We start from the raw sequence: 18,122 nt of genomic DNA, 5'->3' as shown, positions 1-18,122 counted from the left end.
CTAACATTATTTTTATGAACACTTTAATTATTCTATTGAATAGTTACATGGAAGAAAATTATATAGCATTGTTATCAAATTAGAACTCTCGATCATTCACTTTGAATACGTGTTTTGAAATAGTGATTCTTATTACCGACGCGGTTGGCCAAGAAAAATAATAATATAAACTCTCTTACTACGTGTATGATCATGGAATAATTTTTCGTCATAAAATTGACGTAGTTATGATCGCCATGTACGTCTTTGTTTCCGGTTACACGAACCTGAGGTCAATTAAAGTTACAATAGTAACAATATATATATCAAGTATAAGCAAAGATTCGATACTTTTACGTCTTCTTTTCCAACTTTCAAGTTGCGTTGAAAAAATGTTTGTCCAAACATTCCAAAATAGTTTCTTTTTCGAACAGTCTTGTGCACTCTAAAATGACAAATTGAGACTCACTTTCTGTCTTGAAACTGAGTATTAATAATTACAGTTCAAAGAAAAGCAATTGGAACCTTTTGAAAACGTTTTTTCCTCACACCCAGAGACTGTCAACCCAAAATAGGAAAAAATAACGAGCGGCTGGAAAGATCTATATTTTCTAGCTTGTGCACGTAGTAAAAAAACTACCTAGACACAATCATCGCTATAAATTTAAAGTCAACAGAAAAGCTGATTGAATATCTCAATGCTTATCCTATCTCTCTCTCTCTCTCTCTCTCTCTCTCTCTCTCTCTCTCTCTCTCTCTCTCTCTCTCTCTCTCTCTCTCTCTCTCTCTCTCTCTCTCCCTCTCTCTCTCTCTCACGCACACACATTTTGAACACTATTCAAAAAAGTTCGTTCTTCATTGCGTCTAAAGATGTAAATAAACAAAATCTTTGAGTCTTTGCCTTCGAGAGCCCAAAATATTTGCAGTGTTGTTTAGGGATTGATGATCGATTTTTAAGGCCACCAAAGTGATGATGATTAATTATTCGGCTTCCTTTCATTTCTCGTCGTCGTCATCCAAAGTCTTAATACTCCTGGTCTTTTAACTTTAGAGATTTACTAAAACGCTGCTGATAGGCACTTTCGAGGCTCGAACTTTTTTCTTTAATTTTAATCGTCGAGGATTCCTCACATTTTTTTAGGCTGGATTTTTGTGCGCGTCTGATGTCGCAGAGTAATAGTAGTAGTACCATTGGTTATAATCGTATCGAAACTTGATTGACAGTCGACTCGGGCAAATCGTAAAATTCGAAGTGGCAGTATAGTTAAGAAGAAGTTTTCTATCGGAGTCTGCCGGAGCTTATGTGATGCACTGGCCACATCAATCGGTCGCATTGTTCTTGCGTTTGCTCGATCGTCGTGGACTAGACAGCAACAGCGGTACCTTATCTACAGATAAACCCTGCAGAAAGTAAAAATAAACATCAGAGACCGTGGAATACAGCTTGCTTAACGTGAAATCATTCCACTTACCAAAACGAATTGGGTATTGTCATAGCGCAGTCATCACGTGTTCTTCAGGGGTTTTCGTCGCTGTTTAACTCGCTGTAGGGGAGCTTCGCTGGAGGCGTTGAGCGCGGGATACAGAATAGTATTCAACTCGTCGGGCTGCGACATTGCCAATGAACGAATGCTCACGTACTTTACGAGTTTTACCTTCGACTCCAATACCCACTCGTCCGGATGCCTATCGATACAATGTCGCGTATTAGAATTCTATCGCACGAGCGATTTATCACGAAAAACATATTGAAAGAGAACTCACATGTCTTCTGGATGCCATCGCAGTAATACTCTAGCTTGGCCATCCGGTTCAACTCTTCTCGCCATTACCTGCGAAACGTGCCGAGTTGAAATTAGATTACGGGAAAAATGTTTGCCAACAAGTGTTTATTTAATTACTTACTTGACTAGTTAAGGCCATCGAGTCACCGGGAGTTTCAGCCAGGTGACCTTGTGTCCTCGCTTTTGTCAGTTCCACCAGTCTGTGCTGCAAACCCTCCATTACGCCTGGGTCGAAGTAGTCAAAAGTTCGCGCTGCAATGAATAACGTAATTCGTTTATCGAAAAGTTTTAAGGACGCGAATGCCTTTCTCGCACAGAGACTTACCAGACCATGGTTGCCGTCTATATCTCAGCTTTTTTCCATTCCTCCTGACGAGTTTGCCGCCATTGTCGGTGCTCTTCCTTGAGCTGGTAGTATTGGTAGTTTCGGATTGATTAAAGTGGCCGTTCACATGCCTCTCGAGTGCAGTCTGCAAAGGAAGCCACGGGATATTAATGTCACGGATGGGGTACTTTCCAGAGAACTGTTTTTTGCTCTGCCTATTTTCTCGCTATGAAATTCCATTGTAACAATCGATGCCATAACTCTCTTGCGTTTTTAAATGCTAGATATATGCCAATTACATTCTGAGCCTCTTACGTTTTTACCACGTAGACGTTTTTTCTTTGTGTGCACAGGCACTCGACGCTTGCTCGGACGACCCGAGCGCGTGCAGTAACACATTTCCGCCACTGTTATCTTTTGTTAGCTTTCGAGCTCAAATCCGACGATTTTGACTGATAGTTTGATAAAATGGAAGAAAAATCATCACGTGAGCACAGACTGAATTTTGGCGTGATCGCGCAAAATCGAACGAAAGTTATGGAAACTGACGGTCTACATTGAATTCATTGGAAAGTACCAAAAATGATATGACAATTGATGATAAACTAAAAGTTCACGATTACGTTGATAACGAGAAGAAAAGGAATTTTCACGCGGCCTTCGTTAAAAAGAAAAGAAAGAGATCCGCGGCAGAAGCTCGCGAAACGAAACTTAAAATTTCAGCGTCGAGAGAAGTAAGAAAGACAACGATGCGCGCTGTCCAAGCGTTAACGTGTAACTGACTGCTTTTCACACAGTCGACATAACGAATACATTACCCTACAGGATCATGAGGGTGTATGGGTGTGTTATATTTGTGCGAGAGTGGCAGAGGGAATCACACGAATAGGCGACACCGGGCGACACACACACATACTTGATTACTCCCACTAGCATACAAGCTAGTCGAATGCTCGTTGATGTTCAGCAAACAAGGTGATTGTTGTTTACATTTCCATCGCATTGAATACAAATTTACAAAGTACATGTACATGTATGTATATATTTTTACAACAGTGTCACGATACGTATATCGTTTTCTTGATTCAATATGTGTTTCGTAGAAAGACTCACAGTTTCTTACGTTTCTCATATTCTAATTTGACAATATTTCTTATATCATTGAAATTTTTGTTAATGTTTCTTCAAGATTAGTTTATTAGATATATTTAGTTACTTAAATAAAGTATGCAAATATTCAAAGGAACAGATTCCCTTGCGAGGACAAATGAGTGAATGTAGCAATCAACTTGAAATGCTTAATTATTGAATTATAAATTTTTTAACAATTGGAATTCGTTGTAGTGAAATTGAATGGAATCTACTTGAGTCTATAAATATTTAATAAATTTCACATAACACACTCATCTTTCATCTTTGTCGATGGTATAATGAGGTCCAGTTCATCTTGGTTGAACGTAAAGTACAGAAATAGTACTCAAAAACATAAAACATACTGAGCATTGTAGACATGAGCTTTTAACAGCTTTTATATATTCACGATTAGACGAAAGGCAAAACGAAAATATGCGGATTTCAAAAGTCGTCCGCGCTATCAAAGTCAAACGAAGAGGAGCTTTTCCCCATGATGACCAACATTGTTTTACCAGAAAATGAACGCAGCGATAGAGGAAAAAAATCGGACACGGACATCATTACCTGCGAGCTAAATCGAGAACCGCAGCCGTCGACGATGCATTGGAATGGCTTGTTGCCGCCGTGCGACAGCACGTGTCGTTCGAGCCAACGCCTCGAGCACGAAGCTTTGCCCTGCACCTTGCAACCTTGCCAGTGGCAGACGAAGTTGTCGCCGCTCGTCTGCGAGTTGATGTGCGCCGTCTGTAAATGTCGATTGCGAGCGTTCGATTAATTAATCGCCGTTCGTTCGAAGGCTCGACGAACGCGTAAAAAGACAAAAGACTCGCCTGCAAATGTTCCAAGAGTGGGCCAGTAGAATCGCAGTTGACGCCGCACTTGTCCCACCGACAGAATCCACTGTCGGGAGTTGGATTTCTCTCTTTGCTAGGCGTCTTGGCTGGAAACCTGATGGTAGTTGGCGTCGACAGGATTGGCGACAGCGATGATGGTTTCGATTCGGCGCTGTCCCTCGATGACTCTTCTTCTTCGTCGTCGTCGTCCTTGGTCGAGTCGCTGGGCGTCGGTGGCAAGATCAGCCTCGACAGCAAATCCGTGCTGTTGTTGGGCTCGTTGGTCGAGTTTGTCAGATTGTTGTTCTCGTTGATGAGGATCGTTTTGGCAGTGTCCTGGGCATCGAGAAATATCATTGAAAATTGATCGCTGGCGCGTTTGCCGGGATTCGCTCTTTTAGGTGATACCGTTCGAACGTAACCGATAAGCGGATCGCCGATCGAGCAATTAATTAGCGCTGATAAGCGATATCGCGATCCGCGCTCAGGTCCGCGATAACAGGATATAAATGCGTTGAATTAGGCGACTCGGTAATCGGATAACGCATCGCTGTACCTTGAACTCGTCAGGCTGCTCGTCGTCCAGGGCAGTGGTCGTATCCAAGCTCGGTGGCGGGGATATACTCGGATAAGCCTCGGAAGCGAGCCTGAGACTGGAGATCTTGCAGGATGGCAGTGTGGAGAGCACGTCGCACGGTATTGGCAGAACGGGCAGTCCTTGGCTTTTCGCGTTGTTGGTCATCGCCGTCGTCGTCATCGTCGTCGCCGTCGTCGTCGTCGTCGTCGCTGCTCCGGAGGGCTTCTTATTGATTTCCGAATGCTGGGCGCTGAGGCGCGCTGCGTGGAACGCTCGCGCCTGCCAGTCGCCTCGGCTCGTCTTGCCGAGGCCGTTCTTCATGTGGCGCTGTACCGCGTTCGGTCGGCGAAACTCCGGCGAGCTCTTGGACAGCGCGTGACTTACGTCGCTCTGCTGACTCTTCTTGGTCTGCGAACGGGAAGGGGGTTTCATTAGTCGACTCGTTGCCGAGTTGCCGTGTTGCCAAGCCAAGAGAACAATGACCTTGGACTGTTGCGGCTTGATCTGAGTCTTAAAGTACTCGGTGATCTTGCCCTGTGACTCTTGCTGTACGGCCGGCGAAGAGACAACAGGAGGCTTGTTCTGTAACTTCACCTGAGAAGAGCAGCTCCTGGGCGCGGAGTCGTCTCTCAGCCTGGGCGTCACGCCCGGCTCGGGTTCGGCTTTGAACCTCTTGTAGCCGTTGTTGCCGCAGCTCGAGTGCAAGCTCTGGGCCAACGGCGGCGTCCACGGCCACTGAAGCGCGCGCGGCTGCTGGCCTGTTGGGCTTTGCGTGGTCGGCGCCAGCTTGTCGGCGATGCTGCTGCTCGACGAGGACGAGGACGTGGACGAGGACAAGGACGAGGGCGAGGACGACGGCGAGGACGACGGCGAGGGGCACACCACCACCACACCCTCGTCGCTGCTGCTCGTCGTGCTGCAGGGCGAGCCCGGCTCGGTTATGTCGCTGCCGCCGCTACTGCCGCCGCTGCTCAAGCTGCTCAAGCTGCTCAGGCTGCTCAGGCTGCTCAGGCTGCTGCTGCTGCTGCAGTCGCCGCACGAGACCGCTACCCCGCTGCAATGCCCAACAGACGTTCGTTATTCCGACGCCGAATCGACCGACCGACCGACCGACCGAGCGAACGAGGCTAGCGAGACTTCATTCGCTTCGAGATCGTTGTGAAAATTGAAAAGCCGAGCGACGCGCAGGGAGATGTCACAGAGACGAGGACGAGCGACACGGAGCTCGCGCACAATTGGCAATGCCCGACAACCCTGTAATCAGGTTTCCGCCGCTGCCATAATGTCATCACCCGGCTAAGCATGCAATTTCTCTGCTTCATCTTGAGCGCACTTACTCTTTCATTTCTTTTCGGGTCAGCAAGTTTCATTTTAATAACGCTAGATTGTCCGACAAGCGACGACGTGAAAGTTATTCCGAGCAGGCATGCAATTGCCAATGCCAGAGTGGGACAGGCCTTTTACGCGCGCTGTACACGAACTTTTCCTATTTGAAAACTACCCTCTCGCGTCCGCGTCAACACGTCCCTTATCGCCAGACCAAACTTTCGCTTGGATCACGTAGTTGCGCCGAGCGCAAAAACGTTCTCGCTGCGCGAGCCTCGTCGTTTCGTTCTCAAAGCTCGTTGCGTAGTTTTTCTTCATTTTTTGGCTTTCACGAAACATTGCCACAGCATTGATTGCTACCGATTGATTTTCGCCGGTGGATAGAGGAAAACTACACAAACGGAAATAGCGTTGAAAACGCAACGACTTTCTGAAATGGAAAAACAGCTGATACGATTGCTCTTTCAAATCTTTCCGACAGTTTCTTCCGAGAAATCTAAAGCTTACGCTCTTCGCTCCATTTGAATTCCGACTCGGCCATTCGATCGTCAACCAACTAGGCCTGGGATACAGGTAGCTGCGGATCAACGAAGGAAGGTTTATAAGAAACTATCATCGCGAATCGAACCTTGCAGGTGGCTCCGTCAGTCGTTCGTGTACCGAAGCTCGAGCTCGAGCGCTGAACCTTTTTTTTTGCTCGCCTCGACGAGGCTGCCGCCGCGTCGTCTTATCAACGTTACGTCGCTGATATTCTCGAGATTATTAACGCTCGTCTGCCGTCCAAGCGAGGAAGAAATGTTTGCGCTCCGCGCGTGGCGTCACGCCGAGAGAGACGCACCTCGGTCGAGCACCAGGACGACGACGGCGCGCGGCGCGGTTAATCTCTTTTATTTGTCGATAGCTAAAATAGAACGTCCGCGCGGCGACTCTGCTAATTTTGCCGCTGCGCGCACAGGCCGATAGTCCACTTCCGAATCGCACGCTCAGCCTGCGCGTTACCGCTTATCTCTCCTCGCTTGGCTAGCATTTTAATTAGCGCATCACCAAGTGCATTTGCAGTCTCACGTTCGCTTTGTCATTTAACTCATCGTCAGCTGTCACACTGGGACGTTTTTCGTTCCACACACATAATTTGTTTTTTGCAATCAAAACAATTGTGTTTGGTCTTTAACTATGGTTTTGTAGGATAGTGTACGTTAAAAAAATATATATATAACTTGCAAAAAACTTTGAAAAATCACTTGCTTCTGCTTGAGGCGTTGCCGCGAACGAGCCCAGTGTGGCAGCTCAGGATTGAATACTTTCGTACAATTTCTTCATGTCTGAACATTTTGGTCGTTTGAATAATCAAGCGAAGAACCACGAAACGATTACATTCCGACGGGAGAATGAATAAGTCGCAGTGTCATAACTGAAATAGTTTACTTATCGTTCAATACTGTGCACTATTCAGTTATGTTGTGCATTCATTCTGTCCGACCTATTCCTCGTACGCATTTTCGTTCGTACCAAAAACAATCGTACAATAAGCCCAACAATCTTGCGAACTCCATCAAGTGAATTGACAAATCCAATTGCGAAAACTCATCGTTCAATCAAAGCGAAAGCGTGAAAAGTCCAACAGAGGCGTTTAAACTGCTGGACGATTTGATTAGCATCGCGTCGCGGCTATTAAACGAGAGTTGAATAAATCGCCGACTACCTCTGTAATTTCGCGAGCGCGTGAAATTGAATTTACACCTGCAATATAATCGTAAAATATTTAGATGGATAAGAAAGCTCTCAGACCAAAGAACAGCGTATTCCCATCCGAAACCGTTCAATTTTTCATGTCGTTCCGCGTCGACAAGTGATGGCGTCTCACTCTCTCTCTCTCTTCTACTCTACGAGGAAGAAGAGAGAAAGAAGGCAGCGAACAAAGTTCAGTCGCAGGAAGGAAGGGGCAAATTGCTCGAAACAAGACGAAGGAAACAAAGCTCATTAAGGATAGTTGTGGTTTCTTTTCAAGCGCGAGTCACATACACAACCTACTCTTGCGGACAGCAAAGAAAAAAAAAGAGTGCAGCGCCAGATGTTCGCTCGGGCTATCAGTATTAATACAACAGAGTCCAAGTAAAGTCGGTAGTTTGACGAAGTTCGCATAGCCGACGCATAAATCGCGAAACAATGGCTCGCGGTAAAAGTCAAAGTGTACGAGGCTAGTAATCGCGAAACTTCTTTTCACGGTCGTTCAAGCGTTGCGTCACCGAGCGGAATAAAGTAACTAGGCAGTCGTTAACAAGCAGCGCTTCGCGAAAAAAAATTGATTTTGAAAAAAAAAAAAAAAAAAAAAAAGAAAAAATAGACTTGCCAAGGCTACGGATACATTATCTGCGGAAAAGCCGTGCGTACGGCGAGAGCGCGTCGGCGTATAACTGACCTACACCCATGTTGTGCGCACGGCGCGTGTATATAGCCTCTCGCTTGTCGTCACGCGATCCTCCTCGTGTCGCTCTCGATTGACGAGCGCGCGCCCGCGGCGCCACTGGCGAGCCGAGTTTTGGCAGCTGCCGCGCGCGACACTCGTCGAGTGGGCCGCGGCGCGGCCGCGCTGATCTTTCAGTTTTGCACGCTCGTCGCGTCGCCTGCCAACGATAGATCTCGAGTGCTCGCTCGCGGCCGAGCGACGCAAGAGTGACACGTCCATCGATGTCCTCTTTCGTTCATCAACGAACGCGTCAGAGAAAGTAAAGGCAAGTTGTCGAATTTACCGCGAACTGTGGAGTTTTGTTTTTAGCCTGACTGGAAATAGATGAAATAGACTCGTTGAAAAAGCCACTGGTCTAAGTATATGTACAGCCGAGAAAAAAGGTCGATTGGCTGAGACGCTTATCAAAACAGCGAGCGTCAAGCCGAGGGAGGCAATTGTTTCTTTATTAACGGGCCAACGAGCCGACAGACAAAACCAAAGCACAGATAGAATAGATAGGATCGAGAGTTATGAGCTGGACGCTTGACGAGGGAACGACAGCCGGAAAACCGATAGTGGCCGGATCTTCTGGCTCATTCTCGCTGGAAAATCTCAAAGACGAGCTGCGCGCCAGAGAGAGAGAGGGAGAGATACCAATACGACGACCCTCGAGGTTGAGGCAGTAGTCCTTGGAAAATTTAATTCCGTTATCGCTGTGCTCTCCTTCGTGGCAGATACATAAAGTGCGTTGGCTCGTCGATGGAGTGTCCAGGCCGAGATTGGAAATTGCTACTTGGCAGAGCGGTTTTTCGAATTTCGGGACGATGGCCCGCGACGACGACGCTCGCCCAATCCTCAAAACAAAACCTCCGTCGCACAGATACACGCGGAGCGGCGAATCGCATGGCGCACCTGGCTTTACGACGCATCATCCAATAAACTTTACGACGTTATCCTTGAGACGGAGAAAGAAAGAAGACGCTAAACAGCCCTCGTAAAATATGCCACTGGTGGAGGAGTCGCTTTGGCCGCGGGCCTTAAAATTGGCGTTTTCGGGGGAGGGGTCCTAATTGCCGAAGGAAGGATCCTCGGCCGTTCGCCGATTTGCATGTGGCGTCGTAATATACGAGGTGCTGCGGAGTCTCGCTACCGTGCGCGTTTCTTTTTTCTCTTCGATGAAATATGAGCCGGTCGCCGCGATGTTTTGCCGAGGACGTAGGTGCAGGCGAGAGAGCGCCGGTGAGGCGGGAACGCCAATAATCGGCGGCGATGAATAATTCACCTTGTCGTTCGGTAATGACGCGGCGCGCGGCTAACGACTACGACGATTACAAAATCGATTAGCCGCTAATGACAAAAGCTGCTGTCTTTGCGTAATGCGCGAGCCTCTCGGCTACGATCGCGCGCGACCGCCAATGCGGTATAATTAATGAGACGAGCTCGGCCGATAAAGTCCAATGATGCGCGCGCCTCGCTCGCCGTCATTCGTGCTTTTGCAAATCGGATGGACCTTTCAACGGGACGTCGAGCAACCGCGAGCAAAGGCCGGCTTAATCGGGGCAGCCGATGCTTTTCAATTTTCGCACCCAATAGAAAAATACTTTCACTCGGGAAAATATGCTCTCGCTCGGCGCTGCAAGCCCCCGTATACATTTCAAGCGCTATTTACTTAGCATCGAAAACACCCTTCGCGCTCGCGCGCCTAATACACACGCGCGCTCCGAAAGCGAACCGAATGAATTTTTGCGCGGGCCAGTCTTATAAATCAAAAGGAAGAGGAGGAGCAGGAGGAGCAGGAGGAGCAGGAGCAGCAGCGGCGGCAGCGGCAGGAAAAAAAGTCGAGAGTAAATAAACGGCTTGGCAAGACGGAGGAGACTCGAGGGGCTGCTGCCAATCAGTCATATAGAGGCGAGAAGGGTGTGCGCCACGACCGATGCCCCCGAGGGGTCACCCATCGGATTAGGCTTGCTTCGCGCATTGTCGAGAGCGCCACGACAAAAATGCTTGGGAACATCTCGCTTCCTCTCTCGATCTTCGCTTTAAAGAAAATTGCTTTCTTTTTTCCCTTTTCTCCTCTCGCCGCGGGGAGGCACTCTGCTTAATTGGATTTTCTTTCGAGCTTTCCGCGATAACTGGAGCGCGAGTCGAAATAACGAGCGATCGCATTTGCCGCGACGGCTTGGCCGAGCAATGTTCGTCCGCCTGATAAACTTCGCGGTCCTGTTTGTAAAATCAGGATTCCCGGTCACGCTCCGTCGTTGCGAGCGAATAACAGCGTCTTTCTATGATAATTGTCAGGCTGCACGACTCGCGTGAAAAGGAGAAGAAGACGAAAAATGGGAGACTGGAGAGAGGCACAGGAATGATCATTCGCCATGTAATACGCAATAATAATGCCAAGACGTCGAAGGCCGGCGCAGTGCAATGCGCGCGCGACCCTCGACTACAACGTGGGGGAGAAAAACCGAAGGGAGGTCGAATTTCCTCGCTGCGGTCGACCGATAAGGAGAGAACTTACGTGTGTAATTGGCCTCGCTACGCATTACGACGACTAAGAGCGGTTCCTCGCCCACGGCGCGCTCGCTTACCTGCAACGGAGGGACGAGAAAGGAAACGTTAATTATTTGGACAATGAGCGTTACGGAGGCTACTTAGAAACATTGCTCGCGCCGAAAGAAAGGAGCGCGCGACTCGCGCGATAAATCGTTCTCCTTCTCTTTCTCTCCTCTGGGGAACACACACGCGCGTAGCGAAGTGCGCGGAGCAGGATGAAAGGCGACTCTCGAGCGCGAGAGATTGCCTTCCTCCCGGTCGCGGCCCTCTACGCGGGGCAGCGCTGTCAGGATGAAAGATTGAACTCGCGCCAGTTTATTTTTTCCTCCTTTCGGCACGAGCGTGGACTCGCGCTGTCGTTGCAAAAGTGTCGCTGAGTCTGCGAGTAGCAATTAACACAGCCAGTGCACTCGCTCAAGCGCAGCGACTCGCCATTGACGTGGCTGCGTCGCGAGAACGCCTGTCGAGGAGCGTGACAGTCGACGGCAAAACTCGCGCTCGCGAAAAAACCGAGAAGAGAGAGAATTTCATCCAAGCGCGGGCCACGCAACCGTAATACCTTCAGACTCGTAGTCCCCAGGAGCACGTAGTGCTCTATCCGAAGGGTCCCGAGCACAGAGAGCCCCTCTTTGAAAGCGGAACCATGTCGTGAAACAAGTTTGCCAGAAAAACGACTGACGGTTTTTCTCATGTGGGACTCGTCCCGCCCGGGGAGAAGAGAAAGTATCGGGCGTAATAAACGCGAAGAATTCGTCAAAGTTCTCTCGCCTCGTTCGCTCTCTATGAAACAAAATATACACGCCGCGCGGATAGTGGCGGAGAGCAGCAAAGGCCACCGTGGCGCGGCTCTGGAATTTATCGATTAAACGGGCTTCGCGCGGCCGAACCTCCTCTCATCCGAAAATTCGCCGACTTGGACGCTGTTGTTGCTGCCCAGCGGAAAACGTCGGATCGCAGAGCGCGCGACCGGAGACGAATAGGTCGCGAGCGGGGAACGCGCGCTGCACGCGCGCGTATAAGAGTGCGATGCACCGAGGAGCGATGCCCTGCTAAGCAACGATGCGTCAAAGGCAGGCTCACTTTCGGCGCGAGTGAGCTCGCCGCTGCGCGAGGAAACAACTCGGCGCGATTTTTTTTTCCTCGTCGTCGGTTCCGTTCGCATTTTCTTTTTTTCTACTTTTCGTTACTTTGAATTTCATTACCTCGGTGATATTTATGTTCGGGGCGAGTCGTAACTGCATTTTACTCGAGCACGCACAGCATCTATTCTAAAACTTGGGTCAAGTTTTCTTGGAAAGCGCTCGTACGCTAACGCGCACGTAAGAAAACGTGCAAAGACGCCGTTGAATACAAATGAGAAGTGTAACGGCGATTCTTTTTCTCACGGAATAAAGTATCGCCCGATTTTGCTTTTTTATCTCCGTATATAAATAATAAACCAATTACAAACAAAGCTCGCGAAACCCTTTCTCGCGAAGGGCGAGTGGACGGCTTATGCAAATTGTGAGTTTGAAATTTTTATCAGAAGCCTTAGCCCTCTGTCTCGTAATTTGGAAACGCGAGGGAAAGAGAAAGAGAGAAAAGTTAATTTTAATTGTTTCGCTTGTCATTTGGAGTACACTCGAGAGCGAACATCAGGAAAGCGGAGAAGTAAAAGTGAGCTTTCTTGAGCTTTTCCATAACGAATTCCATGGCATTTTAGAGGCGATGACGACGCACCTCTTATCGTTAATTATGGAGATGGAAGAAGAACGCGTGCCGAGAGAGGGCAATACAGTCCCATGGGAAGTTTGAGCTGCTTTATCTGCTTATCCAAGTCAGACTCCCTCTCTTTCTCTCACTCAAAGTTCAGGCTTTCAACAGATATTTAACTGTTTTTGATTTTTCACTGAAAGTAGGCATCTTATCAACGAATAGTTTCATTTACACACAGTTATTCGAAAGAAGCGTAGTATAGAATTTCTTAATGAATAATGCAACCTGTCAATTGCTAAACTATCGTTTAATACTTTTCCGGCGAGTATTACATCACAAAATTTCACCACAGATAAAGTCGATTATACAGTGGAAAAAAAACTTGCGTTTGTCCCAAACAGATCAAAACAGAAAAGTGTCGAGGCTAATTACCCATCCCAAATCACCGATCACGAATGCTAAATAAAAAAAGAGAGTCAGAGAATTCGGTTCGCGATATTCCACGAACGATCGATCGCTGCGACAGAGGCAGGCCAATGACTCAAACCCTCTTCCGTAATAATAGCCGCGCGCCAAACAGGAGTGTACATACAGGCACATTGAATGCGCAGGCGAGCGCATGTCTCGTTAACATCAATTAACGAGTAGTGCAAAACGTCCCAACCGCGTAATTGGCCCTGAGAAACTTCGCCGCGATATCCAAATCAATCGACGACGCCAATGCTCGGAGTTGAAATAAAGAAGCTTGCCCGCTGAAATTGATTTCTGATGCCGCTTCGTAATCCGTTCGTTTGATAGACGTTGCATCAAGCAACTTTAATTCGCTGTTCGTTTCAATTTCATGTGTCGATTGGAAGTTAGGCAAAAAATAGGGTCAATATCATATCATGCGGGTGATGTATACACGTGTAGGACATGGCTGTTAACCGTGTACTCGCGCACGTAATTATGATCGTTATTTAGCTATTTTTCAGGTCTCTTGGCAAATGAAGAGAATAGAGTAAAGAATTCCATTCAAAAACATACATGAAATTACACGTCGTAGTGTCAAAAGCCCTTGGGAAAACTCGAGAGAGAAAGAAAAGACCTTTTGAGCTCCAAAATATGTATACTTTCACAAGAGAATATTATTACTCAAACTCAAACGTACAATGTTGAGCAGTATGAAAAGAAAGAAAAAAAAAGAAAAAAAAGACGGAAAAAAAGCGGAAGACGAAAATTACGAAAAAATATATAATATACAGCAGCAGTATAGCACGCAAGCCTCTCTCCCTTTGGCTGAAGAAAAAGAGCGATTGCTTGGCTGGTCTCCCTCGCGGGGGCACTTCGCTCACCTGTCAAAGCCTACTCTCCAGAGAACTCTGACCAATTTCCTTCTACTACGCGATAAAGATAGAACGAGTTAAATGCCCGTTGCCAGGAAAATCGAAATGGCCGCAGCAGCCCAACACTGCCACATTCATCTCCTTTGTGGTTCTTATCCTAACGATCGATCTGGGAGGTTGCTTCTCTCGCTTTCTCTCTCTTCAGCCGCCAGCTGATACATTTTCGATGGAGAGAGAGGGCGAGAAATGACTCCCACAGCTGCGTTTTGCTTCTGCTACGGGTGATTTCCGATGCACGACCAATGTCGTGCCAACTACTTTATTTTTTCTCCTGCTCGAGACTGATTATCCGGGCTCGAGTGAAATTGTCCACATTCAACGGAATTTTCCGTTTGGTTAGACCTCCTCGAGAGCATCAGAAGCAAAAGGCTTGCCCCGCGCTCAAAAGGGGTTTTACGCTCAAATCTACTTCAATCTCTCTTTGCACAATGCCGTCGTCGCGTACAAATAACCCGCGTGATTTTTGTATTCGGCAACAACAAACTCTCCCGCACAATCTCCTGCCTCGAGAAGAAAAAAGCATCCACGTACGGAACCGTCCGAAAATGGTGGAAGCGCAGGCGCAAAGGGGAACGAGCATGAGCGGGTGGCTTTGCTTGGATGGCGAAGGAGGGGAAACGAACAGCTGCTACTTCTATCTCTCTCTCTCTCTCTCTCTCTCGGTGGAGCGTCGAAGAGCATCGAACGAAAAGGAGAGCGAGAGCCTTGCATCCCGAGAGCGATTGTAAGCCAGATAGAGGGAGGCCCTTTTGCTCCGACACACGTACGCACACGAGTAGGAGAAAAAAAAGTTTTACGCTTTAAATGGGGAAACGCGCCTTCGCTTTTAATCTTCCTCTTTTTTTTCTTTCGGACGGAGGTTTCGTGAGGTATATACTCTTCTTCCCCGTCCCTCTTGGTTTTGTTTTAGCCGCTGCCGCGAGAGAGCTGCTTTGTCGAGGAATTGTAAATTGTCGTGGTTGCACACGCGCGGAAATTGATATTTGTTAGGCGGCGGACTTAATGCATGCTTTTATGCGCGCTCGTTACGCCAAAATAACGACGCGTGCATTTTTTATGAAGACGTTTCAGCGCAGTCGGACGATTGTTTAGGGAGTTACGCGCAGCGCGAACGGTTGTCGCTGGCCGCTCGCTGGCGTCGAGTCTATCTTCTCCGTCTCGCGTTCGACGTGGAACCGGCCTCGTTGCTCGACCGAGCGATCGACTCCTCGTTCGTTAACTTCCGACCGGCCGAGCACTCGTGAATCTCGGAAACGGCAAGTTGTTATCGCGGCGCGCGAGTGACCCTACTCGCGCGCGACATGTCGCCCGATCGGTGAAATGACGCGTGCGGAGAGTGCCAAGGGTGTGCAGTCGAATCGCACGCGCTCCTTTTTTTCTCTCTCTTCCCTCGTTTATCGCGCGCGAGTATTGCCTTGCTCTCGGACTTTCGCTCGGCTGCTCGAGAGAACACCGCTGTTTTTTTTTCTTTCCTTTACGAGCTTATTTCCTGCAATCGCAACACACTTCGACCGTTTAATCGTTGATCCAAGGTTTTCCCAGCGATCGCCGGAGTCGAGCATAGTTGCTCGGATGGGTTTAGTGATCTTACGGCTCGCAAGGTCTACCGCAGACCAGACTTTGCTCGGCCATAGACACTTTTGCTCGCGCGGGGGGAAAAGCCCGGGCGCAACTTGACGCGCCGTCCGATTTCGGTTCACGCAAACGGCTCTCAGGCTCGGTAGATTAAATCTTTATTAGCTGCGTTTGCATCGACCGACGGAAATGCCTGCCCGTCTGTGCATTGGCTTTGGCCTGATACAATTTTTACTCGGGGCACATCGTTCCGTAGTGACGAACTCGCGACTCTGCTTTTTCACTTGGCTCTATCGAGTACGGATTCCAATTTAAAAAGTTGACGAAACCAGCGACGATATTAGCAAGCTTTGGAAAGCTTTCCCGCAAATTGTCGCAATGAAACCATGGAAATCAATTGCAGGCCAAACATTTTTACCAGAACGGGCTGGCTTCGATCGCTTAAAATCTCATTTCCACAATAAATATTTGAAAAAGAAAAGTCACGGACGTAAATAAAGCCGTAAAATCCAAAGATAGTGTCGGCAGGCTAATTACCACCGCGAGAAAAATCTGCCGACACGAGAAAAACTCTTTGGGAAAAGCCGTGCACGACAAAGCGTCGCTAGGAGGGGGGGAGTGGCTACGTGTAAATATAGTTGCGCCCCGTTGGTGTCCCCTGCTTATACTTTACTCTCTCTCTCGCCGGGGGAGAGCAAGGATCCCCTGGCGCGCGGTTTCGGATGCGCGCGTGCGTACACTTGAGCGCAAAAGTTTTGCCAGGTCGGATCTTCGGAACGGATTGAGTCGTATTCGCAGCCCTTGGCGTGGGCCACTCGAAGATTGCTCCGCGAAAGAGTCGTCGGGCCCGACGATCGACGTTCGGCCGGCCATCGGAAAATTGCCAAGCGACTATCGGGGAACAAAAGAGCGACCCACCTATCGGAGGAGATTCTCGTAATCTCTCGAGTACGCCGCAGAAACGGATAAGCGCGCGTAAGCGATAAGTTATCGCTGTTAAAACTCGTCAAGCATATCCTATCTGCGCCTCTCAAAGACTTCTTCTGCGATGACTTATCGCCTTGCCCGGACTGGGAAGGCACTCGGCAGCGCGAAGCCAAACAGCAGCGGCGCAAAGCAATTAACACCTCGCGCTTTCCCGACGCAGTCGGCGCCAACGCGTTTTCACGAAGCTGCAGAAGGCGCCCGGAGAGCGCGAGAGAAAACAGGCCGGGACGGGAGAGGACGAAAAACAATGGGCGTCCCGCGCGCGCCAGGTCGCCGAAGAACTATGCGTATCCTTAACCTGTTTGCCGCCCGTACAGTCCGCGCCGGCAAAATAGGAAGCAAAGAAAAAAAGAGGCACGCGCGCTCCCGAGAGAGCAGCTGCTTCTCTCGCTCTCTCTCTCTCTCTTTCTCTCTCGCGCGCGGCTACGTGCCGCACACTACACTCGCGCCGAGCGAGTGTATCGTTAAATTACAGACGTTCGCCGCTTATTATCGACGGGAGAACTAGTTTATCGCGATGTTTTCTCGTTTGCTTTGCACGCTGGGCGGTTTTGCGGCTCGTTTCCATTTGGTATTCGTTCGCCGCGAGACCGTCCGATCGGGCGCAACTTCATTAGCGGCAGGCCCCGCGAGTGCGACAGTCGTACGGCAGCGGCCGAGCGAAAAAGTCCGCTGGCGACCTCCCCACCTACGCGCGCCCAGCGGCGGCAGCAGCAGCAGCCTCTTCTTCGCCGGGTAGAACAGAAGTGACAGCGAGTTCACTGACACTCGATACCCGTACGCTTTCCCATTGACCCAATTGCAAGGCAATCGAGCCCCGCGCTACGTACCTGCGAGCTGACGTATCCTCGGCTGCAGCTAGCACGTCACGTCGACGGCGTTCGGGGCGCACGGAAAACCCAGGAACAGCCACTGATCGCGCCGCTGGCGCACGCAGGAACGCGCATTCACTTTCCCACGCGCGACGCTCAACTTTATTTTTTCCGTATATATATATACTCTCGTCTCTACGTCGGTGGCGCTATGCTGCTATATCGAAGCACGCACGCGCGCGCACGCACGCATGCACGCACGCACGCACGCACGCACGCACGCACGCACGAGCACACACACACACACACTCACGCGCGCGGCCGCACACCACTGGCCTCGATGGCGCTTCAAAGCCTACTGCTTCAGAGGGGCCCGCCGCGTCGCGGTGTAGCTGCATAGGCCCGTCGCTCTTCCTCTTCGCGGTGGGGGTAATGCGCTCTCTCGGAGCGGCATAAGGGGAGGGGTCGAACACGCTCACCTTCCTTCCTTCTCTCTCTCTCTTTCTCGCTGCGCGTTTGGTTGGTCTAGGTGCTACGGCTGTCCCTAAAGGCGAGCCTCACTGGATGACCCACAGGCGTGGATGCACGTTTGCGTGCGCACCTTCTCTCCCTCGGCTTGGCAGTCGTCATCGGACGCGTGGGTGACGCCGCTATGCATGTGCGAGGCTCGTTCGCGGCCCGGCTGGGAGGCTTTTCCGTTTGACCGAT

The 18,122-nt window shown here is 49.3% G+C and overlaps 1 protein-coding gene across 3 annotated transcripts in view; it reads right to left on the bottom strand.

The window, feature by feature from the left end:
• Window positions 1-777: 777 nt before the first annotated feature.
• Window positions 778-18,122, bottom strand: part of LOC131668634 (zinc finger protein jing) — a 78,044-nt gene continuing 60,699 nt past the window's right edge. Inside the window, exons 2-10 of one of the 3 annotated variants that reach the window (XM_058942971.1) lie at window positions 5,116-5,686; window positions 4,612-5,040; window positions 4,053-4,391; window positions 3,787-3,966; window positions 2,089-2,233; window positions 1,885-2,015; window positions 1,744-1,811; window positions 1,452-1,665; window positions 778-1,380 (exon numbers count right to left, since the gene is read on the bottom strand). In XM_058942971.1, coding sequence (XP_058798954.1) covers window positions 1,485-1,665; window positions 1,744-1,811; window positions 1,885-2,015; window positions 2,089-2,233; window positions 3,787-3,966; window positions 4,053-4,391; window positions 4,612-5,040; window positions 5,116-5,686 — 2,044 coding nt within the window. In that variant the 3' untranslated portion in view covers window positions 778-1,380; window positions 1,452-1,484. Of the gene's footprint in view, window positions 1,381-1,451; window positions 1,666-1,743; window positions 1,812-1,884; window positions 2,016-2,088; window positions 2,234-3,786; window positions 3,967-4,052; window positions 4,392-4,611; window positions 5,687-18,122 lie in introns of all 3 variants that reach the window. The other 2 variants (XM_058942972.1, XM_058942970.1) reach the window with 2 other exon arrangements.

Source organism: Phymastichus coffea, unplaced genomic scaffold (genome assembly GCF_024137745.1).
Source record: "Phymastichus coffea isolate CEN01 unplaced genomic scaffold, Cenicafe_Pcof_1.1 PCOF00081, whole genome shotgun sequence".
Taxonomy (NCBI): domain Eukaryota; kingdom Metazoa; phylum Arthropoda; class Insecta; order Hymenoptera; family Eulophidae; genus Phymastichus; species Phymastichus coffea.
This window is presented reverse-complemented; position numbering and strand designations above follow the sequence as displayed.